Source organism: Anastrepha ludens, chromosome 3 (assembly GCF_028408465.1).
Source record: "Anastrepha ludens isolate Willacy chromosome 3, idAnaLude1.1, whole genome shotgun sequence".
Lineage (NCBI taxonomy): Eukaryota > Metazoa > Arthropoda > Insecta > Diptera > Tephritidae > Anastrepha > Anastrepha ludens.
The window spans coordinates 99,349,000-99,375,418 of record NC_071499.1 but is presented as its reverse complement, the minus strand read 5'-3'; the positions used below and the strand labels follow the sequence as shown (position 1 = coordinate 99,375,418).

The following is a 26,419-nucleotide window of genomic DNA, read 5'->3' as shown; positions in this document are numbered from 1 at the left end:
ACAAGTTTTAATTCGAATTCTGCCTTTACAGGGCGTTGTTGCAGGATACGTATCTCCTTTTCTTGCTTGCCTGTGTTAGAATGCATTTATATATACCTACTTTGTTATACATGTCATTTTATATATAATATATATATAAATGTATATATGTATATAATTGGCGCGTGCACCATTTTGGGTGATTGGACGAGTTCCTCCTTCTATTTGTGGCGTGCGTCTTGATGTTGTTCCGCAAATGGAGGGGCCTTTAGTTTCAAGCCGACTCCGAACGGCAGATATTTTTTATGAGGAGCTTTTTCATGGCAGAAATACACTCGGAGGTTTGTCATTGCCTGCCGAAGGGCGACCGCTAATAGAAAAAACTTTTTCTTAATTTTGGTGTTTCACCAATTCGGTGATTCGAACCTACGTTCTCTCTGAATTCCGAATGGTAGTCACGCACCAACGCATTCGGCCCGCTGATCACCCTTTACAAGAGCTATTGTATGCGCTATATCTATGTCGTCGTAAAGCTCATACAGCTCATTCTTCCGTTGCCTGCAGTACTCACCATCATCAATGTCCAAAAAATTTTTCTCTCAAATATTCCAAGGGACGTCATTATCCAAGCTTCCACGCCATGAGTTAGGACGGGAATGATGAGAGCCTTATAGAGTGTTAGTTTTGTTCGTCGAGGGAGGACTTTATTACTCAATTGCCTACTTAGTCCAAAGTAGCACTTGTTGACAAAAGAGATTCTACGTTGGTTTTCAATGCTGGCATTGTTAATACTGGTTCCTAAATAAACGAAGACTTTTACAACCTGGAAATCATAACTGTCAACGGTGATGTGATTGACGTGGGTGCCGATAATTGTACGCTCTTATAAAAAATTGTGCCTGAGTGATTAAGTTTTGCGGCCCGGCCCGCACGATTCTTTCCAGCATCAGATTAAGAATTCACACGACAGAGAATCAATTTATCTGAAACCTCGTTTAGTATCAAACGGCTCGAAGAGGTCCTTCCCAATTTCGAGGGCGCGGCTGGTATTGAGCTAGGTCATTTTGCATGACCGTATTAGTATTTCGGGGTATCAAATTCAGATATCGCGACATATAAGTACTGCTTTGAACTCGGCGAAAAGATGGTATGTATCGATTCTCCTTCCATGGGTATTTTCCAAGATTTGGCGTATTGTGAATATCTGATAGATGGTGAACTTTTCAGGTCTAAAGCCACACTGATAAAGTCCGATCAGTTCGTTGATGGTGGGCATCAGCCTTTCCCACAATATGCTCGCTAGAACCTTATAAGCGATACTTACAACCCGCGGTAATTGGTACAGATTGTAGTATTACCCTTCTTGTGGATTGAGCAGAACACACTTAAATTCCAAACGGCAGCTTTCATCCCACCATATTTTTCATAGAAGCTGATGTATGCACCTTACCAGCTCCTCGCCGCCGTGTTTAAATAGTTTAAATGACAGTCCGTCAGCTCCCACGGCTTTGCTGTTTTCTAGCCGCGTTAACGCTATTCACACCTCGTCTTGGTCGGGTAGCGGAACAGTTCAGTTGTCAACGATTGGGGTATCGGGATCTTCACATTCTCTGTGATATGCGCAGTTGTCACTATTTAGCAGGTTTGAGAAGTATCCCCATTCAAGCACGCCCTGGATGTCAGTCACCAGATCTTTGTACGATGTTTTCCGTAAAGACCGTGACCCTGTCAAATCTGGATGTTCCAGATCTCTCATTGCTGTTCGGAGAAAGTCTCGGGCATCATTGGTAACACTTACAAATTCTGACACACTCATCGATCAGCTTTGTGTACGTGTTTATGGCTCATCTGGAACAGTTTATGTGTGTGCATCCTACATTCCGCCAAATAGGCCGGATTGTTTATACGTTGCACATGCTGGCAATGTTGTGTCATTAGCATCCAGCATAGCTGATGACATTCATTTTTGTGTCCTCGGTGATTTCAATTTATGTCGATTGAGTTGGTCCCCACTTAGAAAGTCGGCTGCTTTTATGGCTTCTAACGTAAATTCTTCAGCCGAAATTCATGGCATTGATAGTTTTTTAAGCATTGATTTATCAGAAATTAATGGTTTTTATAATAGCCTTAATAGAATCCTAAATCTAGTGTTTATTTCAAATAACATCAACTACACTTTGTCGGAAGGTATTGCTCCCATATCTTTAACCGATAAACATCATGTTCCTCCTCTTGAGTTGGAATTTTATGAATTTTCTGAGGCATTCGGTGAGCCTAACATCTAATTCAACTACAACTCATGCGACTTCTCAATTTTTAACGAAATTTTATTAAGTATTGACTGGGATAATGCCTTCCATGACAATGATGTTACCTCTTGTTTTCATTTTTTTAAGACTAAGGTTTCTGAACTGTGTTTGATTGAAGCACATTCCTATTTATCATAAGAAATTATATAAGACACCTTGGCATACCAAACGGCTTAGGCATCTAAAGAATCTAAAAAACAAATTTTCCAAACTGTATAGAAGGTCTGCTGACCCAATACATTACTAAAAATTTCAGTGCCATTTAAAGGAATTTAACTGTTTGAACAAGTTCTTATATAGAAATAAGAACTTGACGGCCTTTTGGCAATTCATCAAATCAAAAAAGTCTTGCTTAACGGTGCCAAACAATGCTTTTTATAATAATAAATATGCAAATTCTAACATAGAATCTGCCAATTTATTTGCTGACTTTTTTTGCTTTAATTTTGAACCCGACTTAGACTCCGATTCTAATTTACCCTCTAATAGTTTTTCACCTCTTAATTTTGGGACATTGTGCCTATCTGTTACTGATGTCGCTGAGCCTCTTACAATTATATTTATTATTGTAAATCGTTGTCCTCCGGTATCTTTGTTGACGACTGGAAATTAACTTCGTTACGCCTATATTTAAGAGTGGAAATAAAAACGATGTTAGCAATTACAGGCCGATTTCGAAGCTATCGTTTGTCTCAAAACTTTTTGAGATAACTAAGTTATATTTTGCTGTCAAAGGCCTAATATCTAGCAACAAACATGGTTTCGTTGCAAGTCGCTCCACTGTCACTAATTTGTCTATTTTCAATGATTACTGCATTTCAGCCTTCCAGAACAGATCTCAAATTGATACAATTTATACAGACTTCTCTAAAGCGTTTGACAAAGTATCGCACCGAATACTCTTGTCGAAGCTTACGGTATACCCATTGCCACTCCACGTTTTTGTCGTTCAATTTAATATTCCTAATAAGACACTCCGACAGTACTAAACTTTTAAAATTGGCTTCTCGATAACAAACTACGGGATGAATGCTCCGATTCCTAGGGCATGTGCAGATTTAAATATGTTTTTCAATTCTTCTTGTGCTGATTTAACATGGTCGTATGGAATCTAAGTCAACCATCTTAAATCGTTTTTTTATTAGTAATTACTAAACTATTGTACATTAGCTTAACATAGTCTGTAACAATGTATCCATTCAAAGACAAAATAAATAAGTAAATAAATTTGTTCTTACAGGAAAACGCCCCGTTCTTCAAACCTTCTGTAAGCCGCCGAACGTTCTGGTAGAATTTTCGGGTGTTTTCCTATTGTCCAGCATCTCTAGCTCATCGCACTCACGTATTCCGGCCTCTCGTTTTTTCATTCTAGTAATACGTCTATCTTCCTTTTTCAGCTCCCGGTAGTGATCCCACATGGCTTGGCTCGGAATCCGATTTCTTCTTCGTTACGTAAAGAACAAGAAATGTTGTACCATTGCTCGTGCTTGCTATATTATTGGGCAGTGTTCTCCGAGAGCAGGAGTGAGAGTCGAGCAGCGAATCTTCTGGTTGTCTGTTGCGTTTGCAGCTTTCCAAGTCGAACATTCTATATGTAGTTAGATGTGCGTTTTTTGCTGCACAGAAGCATGTGCGTCTGTTGCAACAAGGTAATGATCCGAGTCTTGGAACAACTGTTCTGAAGAGGAACTATAAATAGGAGTGTTTCGATTTGGCACATTGACTTCCTGTAAAGGGAAACTTTTTTCCGGTTGTTAGACTTCTCCCTTGTCCATAAACTGGTTAGAACCTCCTGGCTTTACTCCGTTGGGACAACGCTTGGATTTGCCAAATCCTTCAATGATATCTTAAAGATTTAAATGGAAAGGTGCTGTAAATATAAATCCTTCCCCATTTCTGCTTGAAGTCTTACTCACATCTTGCATACATTTTTGATTCTCCGAGAAGGCATAGAAACAAGTACTGTTTTTTTTATTTGCTATACAATTTGTACACTTCACTTTTAGTGAAAATACACTATATTGAATAAAATTGCAAAATAAATAACACCCTTTACGATGAAATATACTCGCAAAGTGCAAATAAAAGGTTTTGTTCACAAAATTGATTGCATGATCTCTTTTTCTTTGTTCATGATAAGGAGCTTTGACATCGCTTACATCCACGGTGTACAAAAACTAAAGATGGTGCCCTCCGGGAACCGCTACCTTATTTTTCGCGACTTTGTCAGCCAACTGACGACATCAATTGGAATAATACAAAACCAGCAAACGGAAGAGAAATTACTTGTTTGAGATTTTTAAACGGAACAAACTATTAAAAAGAAAGTGCCGCGTGTTAACTTGTGAAAGCACAAACTATAAAAATACCTCTTAATGTAGTTTTTAGGGGTTTTCGGTTGGAAATGACGCCGTGGCAAGAAAGTGTGTGTGTGCGTGTGTTTGCTAGTTTCTATTGCTTTCCTTTACTTGTTCTATTCACAAACAAGTAATTCCTCTTGCTTTTTAATTGAATATTCGGGAGCGATGAACTCTCAACGAATTCGGAAGGCGCAACCTTGTGTTGTATTCTAATTGTATTATATCATTCTGGGCTTACAACTGTTTGCATGCGCCCGGTTATGCATGTAATACCATGCATGCAATACCAATAACTTCTTCGGACTGCACTGTAACTGTACCCGTTTCCTATCTCACAACAACTGTATATGAGAGTTTTGTTATCACACGGTTCTGCTAAGTTGCTATTAAAACCTTCAGACTTACTTTTGTAGAAACAATATTCAAAAAATCTAACATCTTGTTGATTGTCTTACATCCAACATTTTTAAGTGGGAAGCATATAGTTTTCTACCGAACCAGCATTCGTATAGGTTTTGCCTTGAAGAATCTTTATGGGTGCACATACCACTTTCAACTGTTCTAGCTTACAACGTCCCACTACGGCCAATGTCATATTTGCCCTTTCAGTAATTCCATTTTGTTGACGCGTGTAAGCTTCTGACGTTTGATGGACTATTCCGCTTTGCTTCAAAAATCAATTTAATTCAGCACTTAAAGTAATCTCTACTATTGTCACTGCACAAAAAATTAATGAACGATCCTGCCTCTCTTTTGGCTTTAGGTATAAATTTTTTAAATGCATTTAATGCCTAAAATTTTTGCTTAAAAAAATATGTTGACAAATATCTGGTATAGTCGTCAATAAAAGTTATGAAATATAAAGAACTATTTTCCGAATCATTTTGCATAATTGTATTTGCCATTTTATCGACCAAACAATATAATAATAATTAATAAGCGATAAAAAATTTAATTTTGAGACCATTTGTATTGTATGAGCGAGCGTAACTCTGGGCCTATGACCAATATTAGTGAAATACATAGAGAGTTCGGGGAATAAATCACACGATTTTCTCATTTTTAATTGAGTGATTGGAATGTGTTAAATGGCAGGATGCAAGAGCAATACTTTGAGAGAACATTTTGAAACAGTTTTGTAGTATCGTTATTGTTGTGTTGGCAACACTTAATGTCATGCCATGCAAGGTGTGTACAAAGAGCAATAATATACGGTATAGTGCGAGCACTCGAAGTATTAAAATATGGGGTCAGAGCAAACGGACTCACGAAATAAAGAATAATTAATTAAAAGTGATTTATAAAACCTTAAAATGTCCAGTGAAGACGTTAAAAAGGAGGTTGAGTTACTGAAAAAGCAGGTATTAGAGTTAACGCAGCAAGTGAATGCAGCTCAAATTTCTGGAGTTGTACAGTGAAGAAGGAAAGATGGAACGTAGCAGCAAGCGTCCCGTTACCCAGCGCGCTAGAAATCATCGAAGGTGACTCAGTGGCAAACTTTAAGTTCTTCAAAAAACTTCGAATGTTCTATTGGGTTGGCAACTAAGTGATTGCAGGTTTTTTTTAGAAAACAAAGACAATTTTTTCGTGGAACTAAATACATTTATTCTGTAATGTATTGCCCATTTTGATCAGCGACCTTTTGCCATCTTTCAGGCAGCATCATAATCCCACGTTCATAAAACTTGTGGTTTTTATTAGCAGAAAACTGAATCAGGTACGATTTGACATCATTATTGAAATGTTTACTATTCAAGGAAACAAAAATTAATCAGATGGTGCAAGGACAGGACTATATGATGGATGTGGCAAAACATCCCAACCAAGCTCGAAAAATTTTTGCCGGGTAGCCAAAGATGTGTGTGGCCTTGCATTGTCATGATGGAATAAAATACTTTTTCGATTTGTCAATTCGGGTCGCTTTTTTTCAACTGCATTGTTTAATTTCGTTAGTTGTTCAATGTAGACATCAGAATTGATCGTTCGGTTGGGTGGTAAGAGTTCAAAGTAGTAAATTCCTTTGTCATCCCACGAAACTGATAAGAAAACCTTCTTCCGATGAATATCAGCTTTTGATGTTGTTTGAGTTGGTTCACCTGGCCTGCTCCACGATCTTTTCAGCTTGATATTGTTGTAAATAAGCCATTTTTCATCGCCAGTTATCAGTCGTTTTGAAAATGGATCATTTTCATTACGTTTCTTTAGCAAATCGCAGTTGTTAATGCGTTGCGTTAAATTATTAAAATTCTTTCAGTTCGGGCCATCAGCTTTCAGTCATTGCCATCATCAACTTCAACTGGACGACCAGAGCGTTTTTCATGTTTGAGTAAAAAATCACCAGAACGAAATTTGGCAAACCAATTTTGACACTGCCGTTCTTTTAAGGCTTCGTCACCATAAAAAGCACATAACTTTTTATGAGCTTGCGAAGCGGTTTTCCCTTTGCGGAAATAAAAAAGCAAAATATGACGAAAAAGTTCCTTTTGATTTTCCGTTTTTCACGCCAAACGAAAACTACGCAACCGATCAAAAAACTTTTTTTTACTTATTGACAGCTGAATTGCCAATTATCAAATAACAAAATGTGTTTAACATTTGTACTACGTCTGCAAACCTAAAAATCCCATTGAACCATCTGTAAGTGAAATCCGCAATTACTTAGTTGCCAACCCAATACAATCTGCCATTAATGGAAGAAAGCACGGCTTCTGCGAGAACATTCTAGGAAGAATCGAAAGGCACCTCACGCCAACTACAAAGAAACGCTACCAAGGCGCACTGTTCAATTTAGCAAAGTAGGAGGACGGAGAGCCGATCGACGAGTATATTAATCGGTTGCGCGGCTTGGTAAATCATTGCGGCTTTGGTGAACTTGAGAACGATCTAATGCTGGATAAAATCATTTGTTCGGTTAAATCGAATGCATTACGTGAACAGTTGTGGGAAAATGACGAAATTACATTAGAACAAGCCATAAAAAAATATAAAGCAAAGGAATTGGCAGAGACGCAAATTCAGGAAGTAGAAGACAATAAGGCAGTTGATTCACAAAATGAAGTGAACGAAATAAGGCACAAAAGGAAATCAAGCAAACATATGTCAACAAAACGAGATGAAGACGTCGACTGCAATTACTGTGGATCGTAGCATGAAAGGAACGAGAAATAATGCTCAGCGTTCGGAAAAGTCTGCGCAAAATACGGTCTTCGAAATCATTTTGAAAATTGCTGTAGAACACGGAAACAGACGCACAAGCGAGTGAACAAAATGCAAGAAGAAGAAGAAAACAGCAGTAGCAACCGCGAAAGCAGTGAAGTTTGGAAAAAAATAGCAATAAAAATTGTTTCAAGTCAAAAATGCTTATCAATGCGAGTTTACAGAGAGAGAAATACAAAGCTATAGAATGCCAGTTGGATACTGGAGAAACGATATATTTAATAGGAAAGAAATATCTGAAAGAAATTATGAATAACCGCAAACTGATTGTCAAGAGATCATCGATTCGTCTCAAAGCGTTTGGAAATATTATCGTTCCATCAATAGGGCAAATGCAGATGGACTGCAAACACAAGAAAGAAAAGCATCGATTGACGTTCGAAATCGTGGAGCATTATCACATGCAATTGTTGTTATCCGGAAAAGCGTGCGTAAAGATAGGCTCTATAAGAATGAGTATTGCAAGACGCTCATAATGAGGCTAAACGGATTGTTAAGAATTTTAATGACATTTTTCAATGTTTAGGTGAATTTGATGGTTAGGTGAAGTTGCAAATCGACGAAGACATGGCGCCGGTTATACAGAAACCACGTCGCATCGCAATGGCGCTAAATAAGGAACATAACAGAAACTAGGCGAAATGCAAAAGTTGAAAGTCAAGTCAAAGTGCAAGGGGAGAGCGAACACCTGGATCGAGTGAGTAACATTTTGTTTGTCAAAAGAAATAATAAATGTCGCATATGCCTAGCCCCTGTGAATTGAATAAAGCCTTGAAGGATGTTAAGTATCAAATCCAAACAATCGACGAAATTTTACCTGATCTAAATGATGCGAAAGTGTTCTCGGCAGTTGACGCTAAAACAGGCTTCTGGCAAGTAAAGCTAGATGAACCAAGTAGTAAGCTGTGCACATTTTTTACGCCATATGTGAGATATAGATTTTTGAGAATGCATTTTGGTATAAAACTGGCGATGGTACTTTACCAAATGACACAAAACGAAGTTGTCCGGCCTGAAAGAAGTCGCAGTAATAGCTGATGATATTTTAATCTATGGGGAAGGTGAAACAATAGAAGAAGCCTTCAAAGATCATAACGATAACTTGCAAAATCTTTTTCAAAGACAGAGAAAAACATTGTAAACTTAACAGAGAAAAAATGAACCTATGTACTCGTAAAACCGAACTCAATTTTTTCAGGTATATTCTGTTAAAAAATGGACTAAAAGCAGATAATGCAAAAATAGAAGTGATCAAAAGCATGTCTACTCCAAAGGACCCAGAAAGCCTATCCAGATTTTTGGATTAGGGTACTTATCTATCAAAATTCATACCAAATTTATCGGAGAAAGCATGTAATTTACGAAAGTTATCGCTCGATTTTCAAAGATTAAAGTCAGACATTACAAGTACTCCGGTTTTAATGTACTTCGATACCAACAAACCACTCACAATACAAGCCGATGCATCTGATCATGCACTTGGGGCATGCTTAGTACGGTTAAACTACCGGTGGCATATGCTTCTAGAGTTTTGACAAAAACACAGCGAAAGTATGCTCAAATGGAAAAAGAGCTTCTTAGCATAGTATTCGCATGGCGTAAGTTCGATCAGTATTAATGCAGCCAAAAGGATGTGGAAACCGCCAGAAACCATCAGCCCTTAATAAGAATCGTTACAAGGAGTCAACTTTCTGATATCCCAAAGCGATTGCAGGTAATGGTGCTTCTTCTTTAAAGATACAACCTAAATATTAAATATGAAAAAGGAAAAGAAATGCACATTGCAGATTTTCTCTCAAGAGCACCGGCAAACGAAAGCGAAATCGAACGCCAATATGAGATCTATCAGTTGAAGCAGAATGAAGACAATTTCTTTTTCAAACTCGACGAAATAAATCCGGTCAAAAACCTATGTGTAAGTGACTAACGTTTGGCACGCATAACAGCGGAAACAAAAAACGAAATCATCCTGACAAAGCTCATCAAAGTGATAAAAATTGGCTGGACGAGCGAACGGCATCAGCTGCCGAACGAGCTGAAGATTTTTTGGGGCAGTCGCGACGATTTATCAGTTACAGTTTGGCAAACAGTTGCAGGGAACAGTTTACTGGCCCGGCATCAATTATCAATTGTCAAATCGTATCAAAAACTCCGAAACTTGTCTAAAGTTCGCTCCCAACCAACGAAATCCACCAATGATGTCCTTTTCAACGTGTTTTATAACAACCGATCATTTCTCGGATTTCTTTGAAATAGACGGGCTGCGTGATCTTTCGTCGAACGCTGCCATCATTATTTGTAAAACAAATTTCTCTCGCCATGGGACTCCCATACAATGTGTGACGGATGGCTCAACGATGTTTACGTCAGAGGAGTTTAAAAGGTTCTGAAAGGATTGGGAATTCATTCTTACTCACTTAAGCCCAAAACACCAACAAGGCAACGGCAAAAAATATCAGCAGGTTCCAGAACAGATTTGTACAAAGCACTTCAGGAGTGGATAAATACACCAAACAAAACCAGTTTTTCAAAAGCAAAACGATTTTTCTGTCGTTCGACCCGAAGCGGCGTTCCTTGTTCACAAACTGAATACTACCCAAAAGTTCCAGACCAAGTAAGGAATAAAATAGAACAAAACAGACTCTCAGCAAAGCAACAATACGTCAAATACACGAGCAACCTGCCTGCCTTGAGGGTGGGTGACAAAATAATGACTAAAATCGATGCAAACGACGATAAATGGGTGAATGCTACCATTAAGAGCGTGGTGAAGCACCATTTTTTTATCACAACCAACAAACAAGCGCAATATCGCCGAAGCCGAGTACACCTAAAACTTATTCCAAACCCGAACACGAGTAAATGACGGTCATCAAACAGTAACTGTTGACACCGACAGAGAAGCGTCCGTGGGTGTAAGCATGGAGCAAAAAATACCAGATTCAGCAAATACTGCACCTTAGGGAGGCAGTCCACCGCGAACTACGGTACAACAACCGGCTCCAGAACATACCGTAGAAAGGCCATCTTACAACTCAAAACGTCTGCGTAAGCTACCCAGGAAATTTTATGAATGAGACGCTTATATATTATGTGCACACGTTATTTAAATATTTTTATTTTTAATATCTATCTATTACTTTCGAGCACTCGAACTATTAAAACCGTTATAATAAGGGGTTATTATAGGATAATTATATCATAACAAGAACTATGTGCAAATTAAAAAAAAAAATTTACAAGTTTTCATCAATTACATCCGGTTCTGAGTCTTACAAAACGAAAACTCAGCTAATCAATACCCGCATGTAATAATAAAATAATAAAAAAACGACCTGCTGTTTTTGTTGTTAATGAAGCATTGCTATTTGTAGAAAGTATTTTTGCATTTCGTTTCGACTCCTTTGTATAATTCAATCTGCCTAAAAATTGTATTAGTATAGGAATTTTCAAACTATTGCAAAGTAGGTTTTACTAAGTAAACTCAACAATTTGTATGTTTTATACCTACTCTTTTCAGAGACATCTCTGTGGAAGACTATTTTCTATTGGTTGAGAGTTTGGACACTGAAGTTGTTGCATTTGCACCAATGCTGGCATCACATCACCCACGAGTTATTGCTGTTGGAGAAGGGAATGGTGATCTTTTACGTGTAACATTGCTCTTGTCAGAGGATTGCCGTATGCGGCGAAGTACGGCAGCATCGAAACACATGAAGTCAAACTTTTCCCCTCTAATAAGTTCGCTAGCAGTTGTTGAAGTCGATTTCAATAATTTTGATAGTAATAGTAAACTCGAATCTATTCAAAATGATGGAATTGTTGGCAAAGAGAGAAAAAATGTCCATATCAACGGAGACCTAGCTGACATCATTGGTAAATAAATTTATTTTTAAATGTTAATTTAAGATATTAAATCATTTTTATAGTAGGTATTCCCTTGAAAAATGCGCAATACAACGATGAGTCAGTTTTGGTACAAACAAGACAACATCATGGAAGTACACAATCTTTGAAAAACTATCGAAATAGCAAGTATGCTTTCCGCAATGATATGTCATCCATGGAAATCGGAGTATACGTTCTTCTTACTGCCTTCTGTTTTGCGATTGTGGTGTTTGTCATTTCATGTGTGGTATATGCATCAAAATTCAGACCAAGAACCATTGAGACAGAATTAACCAAGGCGATCATCGCTCCCAATATTTTGACAAAAGAACTTCGCTTCCCGAAGGAATCAACAACGAACGTTCACGACTGGGTGTGGTTGGGTCGCTCTACTATGGACAGATCATCTTTAATTAACGATGCAATTACGAATAATGATCAACGGGGTAAATATAATTTAACTGATATATATATAATATACTTATATATCCTTGTGCATTTGTAATTTACATTGAATGAATTACACATGAAAGATCAAACGACTACTCCAAAGTTGAATAAATTACTAGTTTGTAATATCCTCCAAGGTTGGCGACCACTCATCGATTATGTCGATGGATCGGAGCATGCTTGCCCATATTATTTCCGAATGCCTCTTTGGACTCTTGGGAGCCTGATAAAAGCATTTGATGGACCCCCTTAGAACAATTGAGCACTGTTGATGATAAGTTCGCGAGCTATTTTTCTGTAACTAAAACGTCGGTTTATGAGCATTAATTATTTCAAAACTTGTGCAAATTGTACTCTTGAATAGCTAAATACTTCTCAGAATTATTTCGTCACTCCCTTACACAATATTTCGAACAAAAGTATTTATATTATGCATTAATTTTATTCACGTACTTTTCTAGTAATTATCCAGTAGCAGCAGTGTACGGTAAAAAGTTTTAAAAAGATTCGCGTTCAGTGCGGAGTAATTTACTCAAAGTACTTGATAAAAAATATTTATTTTTATTATTTAACTACAGAATTCTTCAACGAATATTGAGATAAAAAGTTGAAATTTTGTTTTCAGATGCACGGATTAAGATTACAAATAATCCAATCAACTTCATAAACAATTCTGTCACATCCTTTGATGGTCATGCAAAACACCCAAGCCAGCAACAACATGAAATAGCAAGGTAATTTTTAGCGCACGTGACTTATCTCACATTTCATTAAAATTATAAAATTTTTAGGCCAGAATGCAATGATTCCAATTGCTGCATAAAGGCAATCGAATATAGGCCTCCTGTGCCCCCACATCGTAATATAGGCGTTAGAGCTTTCGTAAGTTTCGTAAGTATGCTAAGTATCAGGTCAGTCCATAAGTTCGTGCGTTTTTAAAGGTGGTTTTAAAATTAATAAAAAAGTTGTTTAAAGTATTTATTAATCAAAAATATTTATTCCTTCATTATTTACAATGTCTTCCCAACGTTTAGGCAAATATATAATACCCTGCTCAAAAAATTGTTTGTCCTTGGAGCCAAAATACGCTTCGATATCCCTTTCTATAGCTTCTTTTGAGGAGTAGTTCTTGTAACTCATATGGGATTGAAGTCCACGGAAAAGGTGATAATCACAAGGTGCAATATCCGGAGAGTATGGTGGGTGCGGTATTAGCTCCCATCCAAACTCGTTCAGCTTGCCTAATGTTTGCCTTGCGGTACGAGTTCTTGCGTTGTCGTGGTGAAACAAAACTTTGCGTCTATTCACTAAAGACGGCGGATTTTTGTTAAGTGCCTCATTCAGGTGTAATAGTTTATGGGAATAATAATCAGCAGTTATCGTCTGGTTTGGTTCCAGAAGTTCATAATAAATAATACCGGTCATATCCCACCAAATAGACAAGAGAATCTTCTTGGGATGAAGGCCATTATTGTAAAGGACCCATTTTTCATCACCAGTAACGATACGGTTCAAAAAAAATTCATTTTCAACCCGTTGCAGCAACTGAGAACATAAATTCACTCTCTGCTGAAGGTTGGCGACGGAAAGTCTATGCGGAACCCATTTTCCCAACTTTGAAACCTTTCACAACTGAACCAGGTGACTGTGAACTGTTCCATGCGATGAATTTAACCTCTAAGCTATCATATCGACTGTCAAATTTGGCTCAGCTTCCACGAGTTCGAGCACGGCGTCGTAGTTAAAGACTTCAGAACGACCAGCGCGCCACGTCGCAGTTACCACTTCGGAATTTTGAAAACCACTTTTGCGCAGTCCTTACACTCACGGTATCCTCGCCGTGAACAGTGTTTATTTCTGCAGCAGCAGTTGTTGCATTTTTACCACTTTTTAAAAAAAATACAAAATATGCCTCTTATAGGCGTTCGAACATTCCTTTTTATTTTTAACCACACGTGCTTCTATCCGCGATTAAAATCACTTGTTGAATGCACAATATATTAAAGATAATATAAATAGTTTCGTTATATTCCGTGAATAATTTTTTGTATGCAAAAATCGTACAAGAGTGAAATTATGGGTAAACTACGCACGAACTTATGGACTGACCTGATAGTTCCGTTATATTCGGCGAATAATTTTTTGTATGCAAAAATCGTACAAAAGTGAAATTATGGGTAAAATACGCACGACTTATGGACTGACCTGATATACTGCTTTAAACAACCTAAGTTTTTTAGTTTTGTCTTGCTTCGAATCATATTATTGCTTAAAATTAAATTTCTTCTTCATTCTTCAAGGGAACTCATTCTTTAAAAATTGTATCAGTTATTTCGTAGTAGATGCCCGCAAGCTGTGATGATAAAAGCTTACATGTAAAAAAACGACTTGAGCGTAACATCACGCTTCAATGAGTAAACTGATTAATAATAAAGTGTACTCTCGCATAGCATGGAATCCATTCAATCCAACAGCTATTCAAGAAAAGAAATTTTATAAGATATATACTTGGCCGTAGTCAAATCTCGCGGCTTGGCTATCGGGAAAAAGTGTTAATATCTCCCTCGCCCCCACGTTCCTTAAGCATTTTGCATGCCTGCAGGATCGCAAAGACTTCTGCCAAAAAAACACTAGCAGTATTCGGCAAGTTTAAGGAAAAAGATAAATTGACTGATTTAGAGAAAACCCCTGCTCTCGAATCCATCTTGGAACCGTCAGGGGAGACAGGGGTACTAGCTTCAGTACAGACTTTCCCCTGGTTCCAATCCGGCCTACTTGGGAAGATTTCCAGGCACGACCCTCAACCTCCAGTTTGCGGATAGATAGATCTGTCTGAAGTTCAGAGAAATACGGTGTTAACTGTCGAAAATGCTACCATGCCCTTTGACAAATTGCCTCCAGAGGTCAACCTCCTTTAACCTCATTGCGCTTTGAACAGCGATGGAAATAATGTAAAAATCGATGGGAAGTAAGTACCAGCCGACATTCAGGGCAGCACTGGGTCGAATTCTATATGATCCGATGACGCCAGTGTATGTAGTAATTGGAGCTTTAATGATATTATAACCCTTCCGAAGAGCTCCCACCAAACTAGGCATCCGTACGTTAAAGTTGGCGAAAACACCACGTTGTACACCCAAAGCACGACCTGTGGCTTGAGTCCCCATTTTTTGGCGAACATTGATTTGTAGGAGTGGCAAGTGATATTGGCCTTTTTTACCCGATTTTAGCTTCCAATGGAGTTTGGAGTCTAGTATCACTCCAAGAAACCTAACTTCCGATGAAAGCGGAAGAACGTGGTTGTTTAACTTGGGAAATCTAAAGTGTAGAGGTTTATATTTTCTGTTAAATAGCACCAGCTCCGTTTCGACTCTGAGGCCGCAACTGGGGGTGTGTACCCCCATGCACGAATCTAGTGATTCTGGCACCTCGCGCCACTACATTAATTTCCCTACAGCCAAGCAGGGACGAAATCCAGAGACCGATAGGTCTCTCTGCCATGCTTTTAATCTATTTAGTGCAGGGACAATTTATTGAGCCATAACATTATTGATAGTGCCCTCTATGCCCTTCAGAATGAATGAATATAAGTATATATACTTATACTTATCCATATATACTATGGGGTTTTCCCTGGCTTTTGTATAAGGATGATTTCAGCAACTTTCCACTGAGTTGGGAAGTACTCGTGTCTAATAATCGCGTTAAATATAATGGTGAGGAATTTGTATCCACATATGGGCAGTTCTTTTAAAACCTTACTAGTTATTAGATCATAACCTGGTGCATTTTTGGTTTTAAGAGTTTTGGTTGCTGCGTATTTAACTTCTTTCCAGTTATTCCTACAGTTGGAAAATCCATTTGAAACGGAGCTGAAAGAAATTCATTAGCTTCTGCGTCCATCTCTGCACTTTGACTCGGAAATGGTAGGAAAACATTTGATAGATGTTTGGCAAACTCTATTGCTTTTTGTTTATCAGTTTTTTGCTCAACCTCCATTACACCTTTTTTACGCTGCGTTGTGAGGCGTCGGTTGTGACATATTTTTCGTTGCCTTCCACAGTGAGTAGTTAGTAACTTCCGTAGGTGACAAGTTAGATAAATATTCATGCAGTTCTGAGTTTTTTTTTTGCTTATTTAGCTTTTTTTTTTGTCGTTCCTGTTTCTGGTGCTTTGCCATATGCGTCGGAAATATTACTTGAGCATTTGATCGGATTTTTGACAGTCAACTTGTCAATAATTCATTCCGTTTTTTTTTTTTTTTTATATAATTTCTGATATCTTCATGTCACATTGTGTTTTGAATGGTATATACGGAATTTTGCAAATTTTGTTTTCCGTGATGTTAGTCGTATTCGCATCGTTGCCGTTAATATGTTATGGTCGGAAGGAAGTGGAAGTGTTTTTGCCCGTATCGTAGATGATTTAAATTTTCTTAATCAAGATGTGGCCATTTTCATTATGTTTTATGTTTCTCATCCCATCTTGTAATACGTGTTATCATTAATTAACTCTTTTTCTTGACAGAATTGCACTAGTTTCCCCTTTCATTTCAATCTCCTAGTTCGTATTTTCCAACCACATTTTGTGTTTCCTCTTGTCCTATGTTTGCGTTGATGTCTTCCATGATTATATTTATATCATATTTCTTCGTCATCATTAGAATTTTCTAAAAATGGTTTCAATCTCGTCATCAGAACAGTCGGCATTGGGAGCATACCCTATACTTGGGTAATATTATATTATATAATATCTAAATCAACTGGGTTTGACTTTAATTTTAGTATCCCCATCCTGTCGGAAGATGTGATGAATTCGCTAACCTTCCCACAGTGCCTTTTCGCGATAATAATGCCTGCTTCTTGTCCATGCCTTGAAGAATCATTCCTTGAGTAATAAAAGTATACATTTTTTTATGCAGTCGTTTGATTGCCAAAAGGTTTTGCTTACACCGAGGAAATCAAGTTTTAGTCTGTTTAATTTCTTTGTTGTCTAGTTTACCTGATTCGTACAAACTTCAAACATTCCTTGTCGCTAATTTTAAGTTCCTTGAGTGTTCCATAATATCTTTAGTTTTGTTTTTTGTATGCAATTGTCATGGGAAAGTGTACTTTCAGTGGTTTCGCACCGCTTTTTATATATAATGTTTACAATTAGGTGGGTATCTCCACGCAGACAATTTATTTTTTTTTTTTGGCATAAGTATTAATCGATTCCATGTATTTATAGGATAAAGAGAATGCAAACAAAAGTCAAAGTGCAGCAGAAGCAAAGGACGTGGACAGCCAACTTGAGCAATGCCATAAAGATGTCTCACAAATAAAAACTGGAGGCCACAATTGCCAAAAACCAAAGTCTTTTAATATGAAACAGAAGACTTTACAACACGTTGATTACGAAAAAATGCATAACGCAGAAAAATTGGTACAATTTGCTGATTATAGCAGAAAAACTGCTTTTCAATTTGATTCTCTCCCACAAAAAAATTATATTGGTAATGATACAGGTAAATCTAAAAATAAAATAGAAAAACTATAAAAGTTATACTATATATTGGATTTTTTTCTACTATATACTAAACCATTCCCTCTTGGCATTTTAGCAGAATCCTTAGTCTGCGAAACACCGGAAAATAAAGCACGAAGATCAATGGTGGGTGATCAGAATAGCACAACAAATTTATTACAACAGAATCTTGGATTAAAAGCAGGCATGAAAAAGGAAGTCAAGAGAGCTACAGTCGTTGGAAACCCAATGTTTTCTAATACAAGTGATGATCACGTAGACAGTCATGACGACCTGGTTCTTGATGGTTTTGAAATGGATTACGAACAAATTATGCATTATTTTGATAATCTAAAGGTATGACAGTTGGGGCCATGCGCCCATTTTTTCAAAGATATCCTTAGAATCATTTTAACAATTCCCTTAACTAGTGATAATTATATAATTTAAGTAAAGTATTTAAATGCATATATTTTATTGAGGTCCAGTAAAATAATTTTAAGTAATTTCTTAATTAAATTAATCGAAGGACTATTACTAGGTTGTTCAATAAGTTTTGCGGTTTGAAAACAGAGAGCGTTGGTACTAGCTAACATTTTTTTTGTTATGTTTGTAAATTCTTCATATAAACATATGTGAAGTTTCATTTCAATCTGTCAATTCATTCGTTGTTTACAAGACATTTAGTATCCATGTGTCACAGTATTTTCTACAATAGAAAAAGCAGTGATTTAATTTTTATTTTTGGAAGGTTTAAAAGTAAAAAAAAAATAGGAACGAATGTTAAAAATGTTTAAAGACTTTTCGCCATCAGTTAGTATAGCAGAAAAATTGGTTATTGAATTTAAACGTGGTACGACCAGCCTTGAAGACATTCATGTCGAGAACGCCCAAAAACATATGCTCACTTCAGGGATGGAATTAATAAAATGGAATCTCGTTGGAACAAGTGTATTGATGTTCAGGGAGACTATACTGAATAATAAAGTTTATTTGAAACCATAAAATTGTGTTTTTCGTATCGAACCACAAAACTTATTGAACGTCCTAGTATATTAGATGAAGTAGAAAGTTCTGATTCTTGTCTATTAGATGTTTTTAGACTTATGTATTGAATCGAGTTATACTATGCAGTGCTTTGAAGAGTGAAATTGCGCTTGCAACAAATATTGTGCTTGGTGAAGCCAGTAGTGTGTTACATCATTCCCTAATGAAAAACAGAGACAGTTTTATGCATTCTTCAAGATTCGAAATAAAACCAAGAAAGGCTTATAACTTCTTACTTCACCTATTAATAATGATGTGCTTATAGAATGACTTAAAGGGCGTTAGGCCAAATTTTCCTCTAATTTATGCTTTACGCTTTAATTTCTTCTCAGAAATGGATAATTACATATTTTGTATAAAGTTGTTTGTCGCCTCCAAAAGCACATAGTTTTTATGAGAATCCTTTTTCGTGAAAAAATTTGTTTAATTTGATGATTCATTATACCACAGCGACCACCTAAAACAAGCACCGTAGTTAAGAATTAGGACATTTCACTTTGCAACTATGATGTTTGATACCATTAGTATTATAACATTCGTGGCAAATTTTATTTCCGGAGTCGTCCATATAGGAGGTTCTTCTTCAAAATTTAAAAAAAAATATTTAATCTTTATTTTGTTCGGTTTATTATTTATGGAACACGATTTCATTCATGTGGCTATATCGGTTAGCTTCGCAGTAGCGTTTTCTGTTAATCCAGTTTTCCAAGGCCTAAGTGATGGTTTATAGCTCTATCTCGCGAAGCGCCGGAATCTTTAATGGATTGTTCACATAATATCGATCCTTCACTTCACCCCACAAAAAACTATCGTGGAATCCTGCTGAAACCAAATATCGTCCAAGTCCATGTTTTAAATTTTTGCCCACGAAAAAACGTTCGTCTTCTCTCTGTTGGGGTCACCGTTGGTCGAAATGGTGTTTCCAGCTGCAATTTCAAAGAAAAAATGGACCAATGATTCCACCGATCCAAACTTTCACTTTCTGAGGATGCATTGGTAAATACTTTTTTTTTTAAGAGGAGGTTTTACGTGGCTCTTCGAGGCTTACCTGAGGAAGGGCAACCGTTATTAGACGAATTCTATAATTATGTATTCCATGCCCTCGGTATGTATCGAACCTACCGAATGGTAGTCACGCATAATCCCATTCGGTTACAGCGGTATTATTGTGTGACAAGTGGAAAATATAAATCTACATAATACTATTTCTCATATAAATAAGCATTTTGTTGTCTTTTGCAGGAATCGAATGCTTAAGTATTGAATGATGGCAAAAATACGCATTACACTATATCAACTGAAGTAAATTCATAGAAAAAATATATAAATAAATTACTGACGGGATTTCCAACCCATCATTGGACATTACTGGATAATTTGGAAACAAACAATTCAGAATAAAAACATCGGCGATGGACACGATAAATAAATATACAGTGAAAGATGCATGTTATTATGTTATCTTATAAATACCCATGCGCATAATATTACGCTTACTTCGTTCATAAGTAAATATAAATAATAATGTTACTCATACATTCTACAAATCAATCACATAAAATACGCGTGTTCTAGAACAGCATAAGAAATTATAATTAAGGATAAAATTGAAGGTATTTATTTATTATTTCAAATCACCATAAGATTTCAAATTATTATTAGTTGCATAAATTCATATGTTTATTTCATGAAATAATGCATTCCATTACCAATAGATAATTTGTTTTAAATGTATGCAAGAAGCCAAATAATTAACTGTTTAAGCATAAGATTGTGCCGTCCAAGTATTTTATTTCAATGTTTAACTATTTATTCTGCTTTAATCATCATTATGGCCCCTATTATGAGCAACATTCGATCTTCGACTGTAGTCGAAAGTGCTGATCGAACGAATTTTCATTTGGTATTATGGTGCTCATTCGTTGAAGAATATGACTATTGTGAATTTCGATCGCTCGACGCATTTACAATAGATAATTTTTTCTCAGCTGATACAGCAAATCAAAATAAAAGAAAAACCGATTGTGTTGAAATTCTTTGCTAACATTATTTTTAAAAGGTAAAAAAAGTATTTTTTGTGAAAATGAGTACAACGGAGTTGTGGTTCGACGATTCATCGGACGATGAAAGATTAGTGGAACTAGCTAGAAGTAGGAAACAATTGAGGGACGCATCCAACCACCTAGAAATGGCTTCCACTGAGTAAATTTAGAGCTTTCAAAATGTGTTGACGTACTTAATATTACAGAAATTTCCTTACAGATTTTTAAAGAACTTTAGATTATCTAAAGAGCCGTTTGTGAACCTACTGTCCAGTACAGAAAACCAGTTGCAGCAGTGCACCCGAGCCATTGATTCCAAATATTTTAAAGCTAGCCACAGTTCTGCGAGTTTGTGCTCAGGGATCGTACCAATTGAGTATTGGTAATGAAGGTATGCTAGGACTTGCTCAACCCAATGTGTACGATGATGCTGAAGATATTGAAGTGGAGTCAAATAACGGAGAATTAGAAAACATAAGAAATGAAATTTTGAGAATATTATAGAAAAATCTAAAAAGTATTAAATAGAAACCTTTACACCACACTTTCTGTTTTATTTTTGTTATAAATTTTCTTTATTCAATTATTCGTCATTCGAAAAAAATATGAAAATGTATTTCTATAAACATCACAAAAAAAACCATTATTAAGCTTAATCCATTTTGCTGCCGTTCTCACTGGTGGTCCCAAGCAATTCAGCTCCGTTGTAAATTCCTCCCATTTTTTTGCTGCTTGAAGTTTGGTGCAAATCCCTTTTGCGAATTGTGGATTCGCCTTTCTAATTGTTGTTTGGTACTCACGACTTTCGCCCTGCATAATATTAACAAAATTAGTATATATTTATTATTTGGTTACTATAAAACCATAAATAATCGCAAACAACTTACACTTTAACAAGTTTTCCCACTATACGCTACACGATCGAAAGCAAAATTGCATTCGACTCTAAATTCGGTAAACAACGAAAATTTCGATAGGGTTGCACCGCTCATAATACCAAATTGACATTCGATTTTCGATCTTCGACAACCAGCGAATATCGAAGATCGAATACAACTCATAATAGGGGCCTATGTTATATATCTACATACACATACATATATATAAATATTAATATATATTATGTATATATATACAAGAAGGTGAAGTCCAAAATAAACAAGACTGAGCTAAAATAGAAACGACGGGAGCTTTGTTCTGATAACTTCGAGTTTATTTATTCAAAATAGTCTCCTCTGGCTTCGATACACGGTTTTGCGCGATCTGAAAGCTTTTCAAAAGAGCGAATACGGTGAGTATATATATATATAAATGGCGCGTACACCCTTTTTGCGTGTTTGGCCGACCTCCTCCTATTTATGGCGTGTGTCTTGATGTTCCACAAATAGGAATGTTCATTGTCATTTATGTTCACAACCATCTCTGAAACGTGTAAACCACTCATGAACTCTGGCACGAGATAGACAATCATCGGCATAAACTTGCTTTTTTCATCAGTTCAAATGTTTCGGTAAAGGTTTTACCGATTTTAAAACAAAATTTGATATTAGCTCTTTGTTCGAAAATCATTTTTATACCGATAACACACACATGCTGACACTTAAGGTGCGATAACTTCGCTTCCACTGAACCGAATATCACCAAGCTTTCACTGGAAGTAAGCTAGGGATGTTACTTCCAACGCACGAACTCATTAAAAAGATAGCGCCATCAAAAACATTTTTATGACGCCAGTCTTGTTTGGGGTTCACCTTGTATATATATATATATCTACACCTTGCATATACATATATATCTAAATATAAAAAATTTCTTAGCTGTATAGTTGTAAAATATAGGTCACACCGATTGAAGCTTCTGCGGAGCTTTTCAGCTTTTAGGAGGTGAAACTAACCTTAAATACATATACTCATCTCTTTTAGAAAGTAATGGTATCAGTTTTCACACTCATATAAATGTACAAACTGTTAAGACTCATAAAGCTTATGTTGAATATTTATTTGAAAATTTTAAGCAGTAATTTTAATTGATGTATCCTGATAGTTACTCAACCAAATATGTCGCAATATTTTCCAATTTCGCTCATGAAAATATGTGAAAACACCAAATGAATTATAACTTGTACAATTTATACACTATAAATAAATCAAGAGAAGATAAATTAATGCCTTTAAATCCTTAGATGCGAAATAAGTAACTGGATAGAATAAACCGATTATTTCCAGGTTAGTTTTAGGATAGTTCTTTCATAATCCCCGTATAAGAAGAAAAACAAACAATTAACGTCATTAATTATAATTGGTAACAAATATTTTCTCAAAATTTGGTATTTTGAATTTTAGACACACTTTCGAAAAAGGATTTTACCTTATGTCCTTCTTACTACTTTAAAAGTGTGTTTAACGCCTTCTTGTTCGAACGTTTTAACATCTCGCTTTCGAGTAGTGGTAAACATAATCATTAAAATATCTTTACATCGAAATAGACGCTTCAACGTGCTGAACACGATTTAGCATTGTTGGTTAAAACGAAAAAGAAGCAAATAAACAATATAAAAAAACGAAAAAAATAAACAAAATTAGTATGCCATTAGGGCGCACTCCACCGCGCGAAGTATAACACTAAGTAACGCGCCAACAACAAAAACAAAACCGCACTCAAATTACTCTGATAGTTTACAAAAAAGGGGAACCAAATAAATCATGGCAAAATTAAGAGAACCAACAATACTGCTATGATTGATCAATACAAAACGCCAGCAACCTTAACCCTTCAGAAGGCGCGCTATGAGCAATTTGCTCACGCAATTTCAAAATTGCCAAATTTTCAATGTTTACCGTTAGTCCTAGAATAACGGCGTTCAGTACCTCTAAGTAAATGATTTGTCTTTGTAATAAGAAGCATTCGAAGTGTGTAGTGTGCGAATAGAGATCGAAGATATTGGTTTACTTTATATGTGCGGCATTTTGCTCATTGCGCGCCTAACTACGTAAGTATTTTAATATATTGTTTTTTTGCAATAAACGCGTATAATTTCTCTTTATAATTATTTAGGTAAATTTTTTAACAAAATAATGGAAACTAATAGCAAACGTCGTCGTCTGGCAAATGACACCTCACAAATTGCATCTTGGTGGACGAAATTTTGGATGACGAGGACGACGTGGAAGAAGATTTTGAGACAACTGATTGTGAAAGTGAACACACTGATCACCAAAGTGACACAGAACAATTTTCTGATACCGACGCAGGTTTTGATCAAGATAAAAACGTCGAAATGCCGCGAGGAAGGCGGCAATTTTATTTGGGAAAAAATATGTGTACAAAATGGGCTATGGATGTACCCACTCGCAATATACGTACTAGACGCTGTAACATAGTTACACATCTTCCAGGAGTTAAGGGCACAGCGAAAGACGCTATAACCCCTGCACAATGCCTCGCACTATTTTTGAAAGATATATTACTTTACTTGAAAAATTTGTAACATACACAAATATGTACATTCAAAAAGTGACTGATTTGTACCAAAAAGACAGGGATTTGGCGGAGATGTAAGCATTTATTGGAATTTTGTAATATATATGGCTGGATTAAAAAAATTGAACCATTCAAATTTAAAGGAGCTTTGGCTAGATGATGGAACTGCTCCAGATATTTTCAGAGCAACAATGTCGATCAAGCGTTTTTTATTCCTAGTCCTAGTCCTATAATTTAATGGCTATTGTTCCGAACAATTTATTCCTGGAGAATACTGCACCATTGACGAAATGCTGGATTCTTTTCGAGGAAGGTGTAAGTTCCGAATTTATGTGCCTAATAAGCCAGCTAAGTACGGATTAAAAATCGACACATTGGTTGATTCAAGGACGTTTTACACTTATAAAATGGAAATATACTGCGGAGAACAGCCACCTGGACCTTATCAGTTAGATAATTCACCTGCTAGTATCGTCAAAAGAATTACTGCTCCAATATTAAATACAGGCAAAAATTTAACAATGGACAATTACTTTATGTCCATACCCCTGGTTCATGATCTTTACAAAAACTACAGGACGACAGCTCTTGGTACACTAAGAAAAAATAAGAAGGAAATTCCTCGTCGATTCATTTCGACAAGAGGAAGACCAGTACCTCATAACCTATTTGGTTTTGGTCAAAACAAAACTATTATCTCGCATATTCCAAAAAATAAATATAAGAAAATTGTACTTTTGTTATCTTCTTTTCATACCGACGACGGAATAGATGATGAAACGGGTGACAAAATCAAACCCGAAATTATAACATTTTATAACCACACAAAGGGTGGAGTAGATACTGTGGACCAGGTGAAGGAAACTTATTCGGTATCCAGAACTACTCGCATATGGCCCATGCGACTATTCTTTACAATTATTAATATTGCTGGTATAAACGCCCAGATTATTTATAAATGCAATACCCAAATCATGACACAGAGAAGGTTATTTTTGAAAGAAATTGCTTTGGAGCTTATAAAGCCAAATATTGTACGTCGTCACTTCCAAGCTCATTAAAAGAAATTATATCTCATTTAGTGCCAAACAATGAACATTTAGAAGCCTCTGAAAATAATGGATTTTGCGCATTGTGTCCCAGGCGAAAAAATAGACGCACCAAAAAATAATGTTTTTTGTGCAACAAATTACTCTGCACCGAGCACGCAAGAACTATATGTCCAACTTGTTTCGATTGCTCCTTTAACAAAGATCTGGCTCAATATTGAATTTTTATTAATATGTATTGCTACTAATTTAAGTTTTTTTTTGGTGCTAGTGAAAAAAAATGTATTGAGTTTTCGTTTTATCTTTTTTATGTTGTCAAAAATAGTTTCTAAGAGTTTAAAACTCAAAAATGCATTAACCTATAAAAAAAAACACTTTATCTTACTAATCTACCTAACCTAGGATCATAATATGTTTATGTGAAAGTGGTGTGAGCAAAATGATCACGTGCGCCAATTCGTGTAACTTATTAAGGCGCGCCTTCTCGAGGGTTAACAACTAATCAATCTCAAGTGGAGAGTCCGGCATTAAAGACTACTTTGTCGCTCTACAACTATCCGCAAGATACAACATTAAAATCGTCTCAGTACTCCTTCATCACCACATCAGCAACAACAACAACAACGTCCGCTTTTGCTAAGCCAGTACAATCATAAAACTCTTCATCTTTAATCCAAACCAGCAACACACGACACAAGAATACAAGCGTAAAACGAAAAAAAGACTTTGTGCAGACACAATTAAAGAGAAACCGTGATTAGCAATCACCAAACAAACTAAAACTGCCAAATAATAACAAAAAATATAGAGCTCTACACAAACAACTCTACAAGAGTAGTCGTTGAATACTCCAATTTCATCAAATAGGTTCGATCTTTTGGATGTAGATAACGAACCAAACAAGAATAAGTCAGAAACAACCCAATCGAAGAATATCAAGGCACACAGCGTGCACAAAAATCGCCACCAATATATTTACAAAATGTAGAAAATGTGTGAATTCTAACTAATGCTTTAAATTCCAAAGTTCTTAGCCGACACGAAATTAAAATTCAACCGAAAGAATCAACACATTATTCAAAAATAAGAGACGT

General features: G+C 36.3%; 1 protein-coding gene across 6 annotated transcripts in view; it reads left to right on the top strand.

Annotated features, from left to right (window-relative positions):
- Positions 1 to 21,340, top strand: part of LOC128858589 (transmembrane protein 132C) — an 82,822-nt gene extending 61,482 nt beyond the window's left edge. The window contains exons 11-18 of one of the 6 annotated variants that reach the window (XR_008454036.1): positions 11,385 to 11,740; positions 11,794 to 12,198; positions 12,828 to 12,936; positions 12,994 to 13,093; positions 17,432 to 17,708; positions 17,805 to 18,064; positions 19,997 to 20,956; positions 21,017 to 21,340. Coding sequence is in view for 5 of the 6 variants with exons in the window: in XM_054094982.1 (XP_053950957.1) it covers positions 11,385 to 11,740; positions 11,794 to 12,198; positions 12,828 to 12,936; positions 12,994 to 13,093; positions 17,432 to 17,708; positions 17,805 to 18,064; positions 19,997 to 20,011 (1,522 nt within the window). In the remaining variant the exon portion in view is untranslated. Of the gene's footprint in view, positions 1 to 11,384; positions 11,741 to 11,793; positions 12,199 to 12,827; positions 12,937 to 12,993; positions 13,094 to 17,431; positions 17,709 to 17,804; positions 18,065 to 19,996 lie in introns of those variants that run through there. The other 5 variants (XM_054094984.1, XM_054094985.1, XM_054094983.1 and 2 more) reach the window with 5 other exon arrangements.
- Positions 21,341 to 26,419: the final 5,079 nt, after the last annotated feature.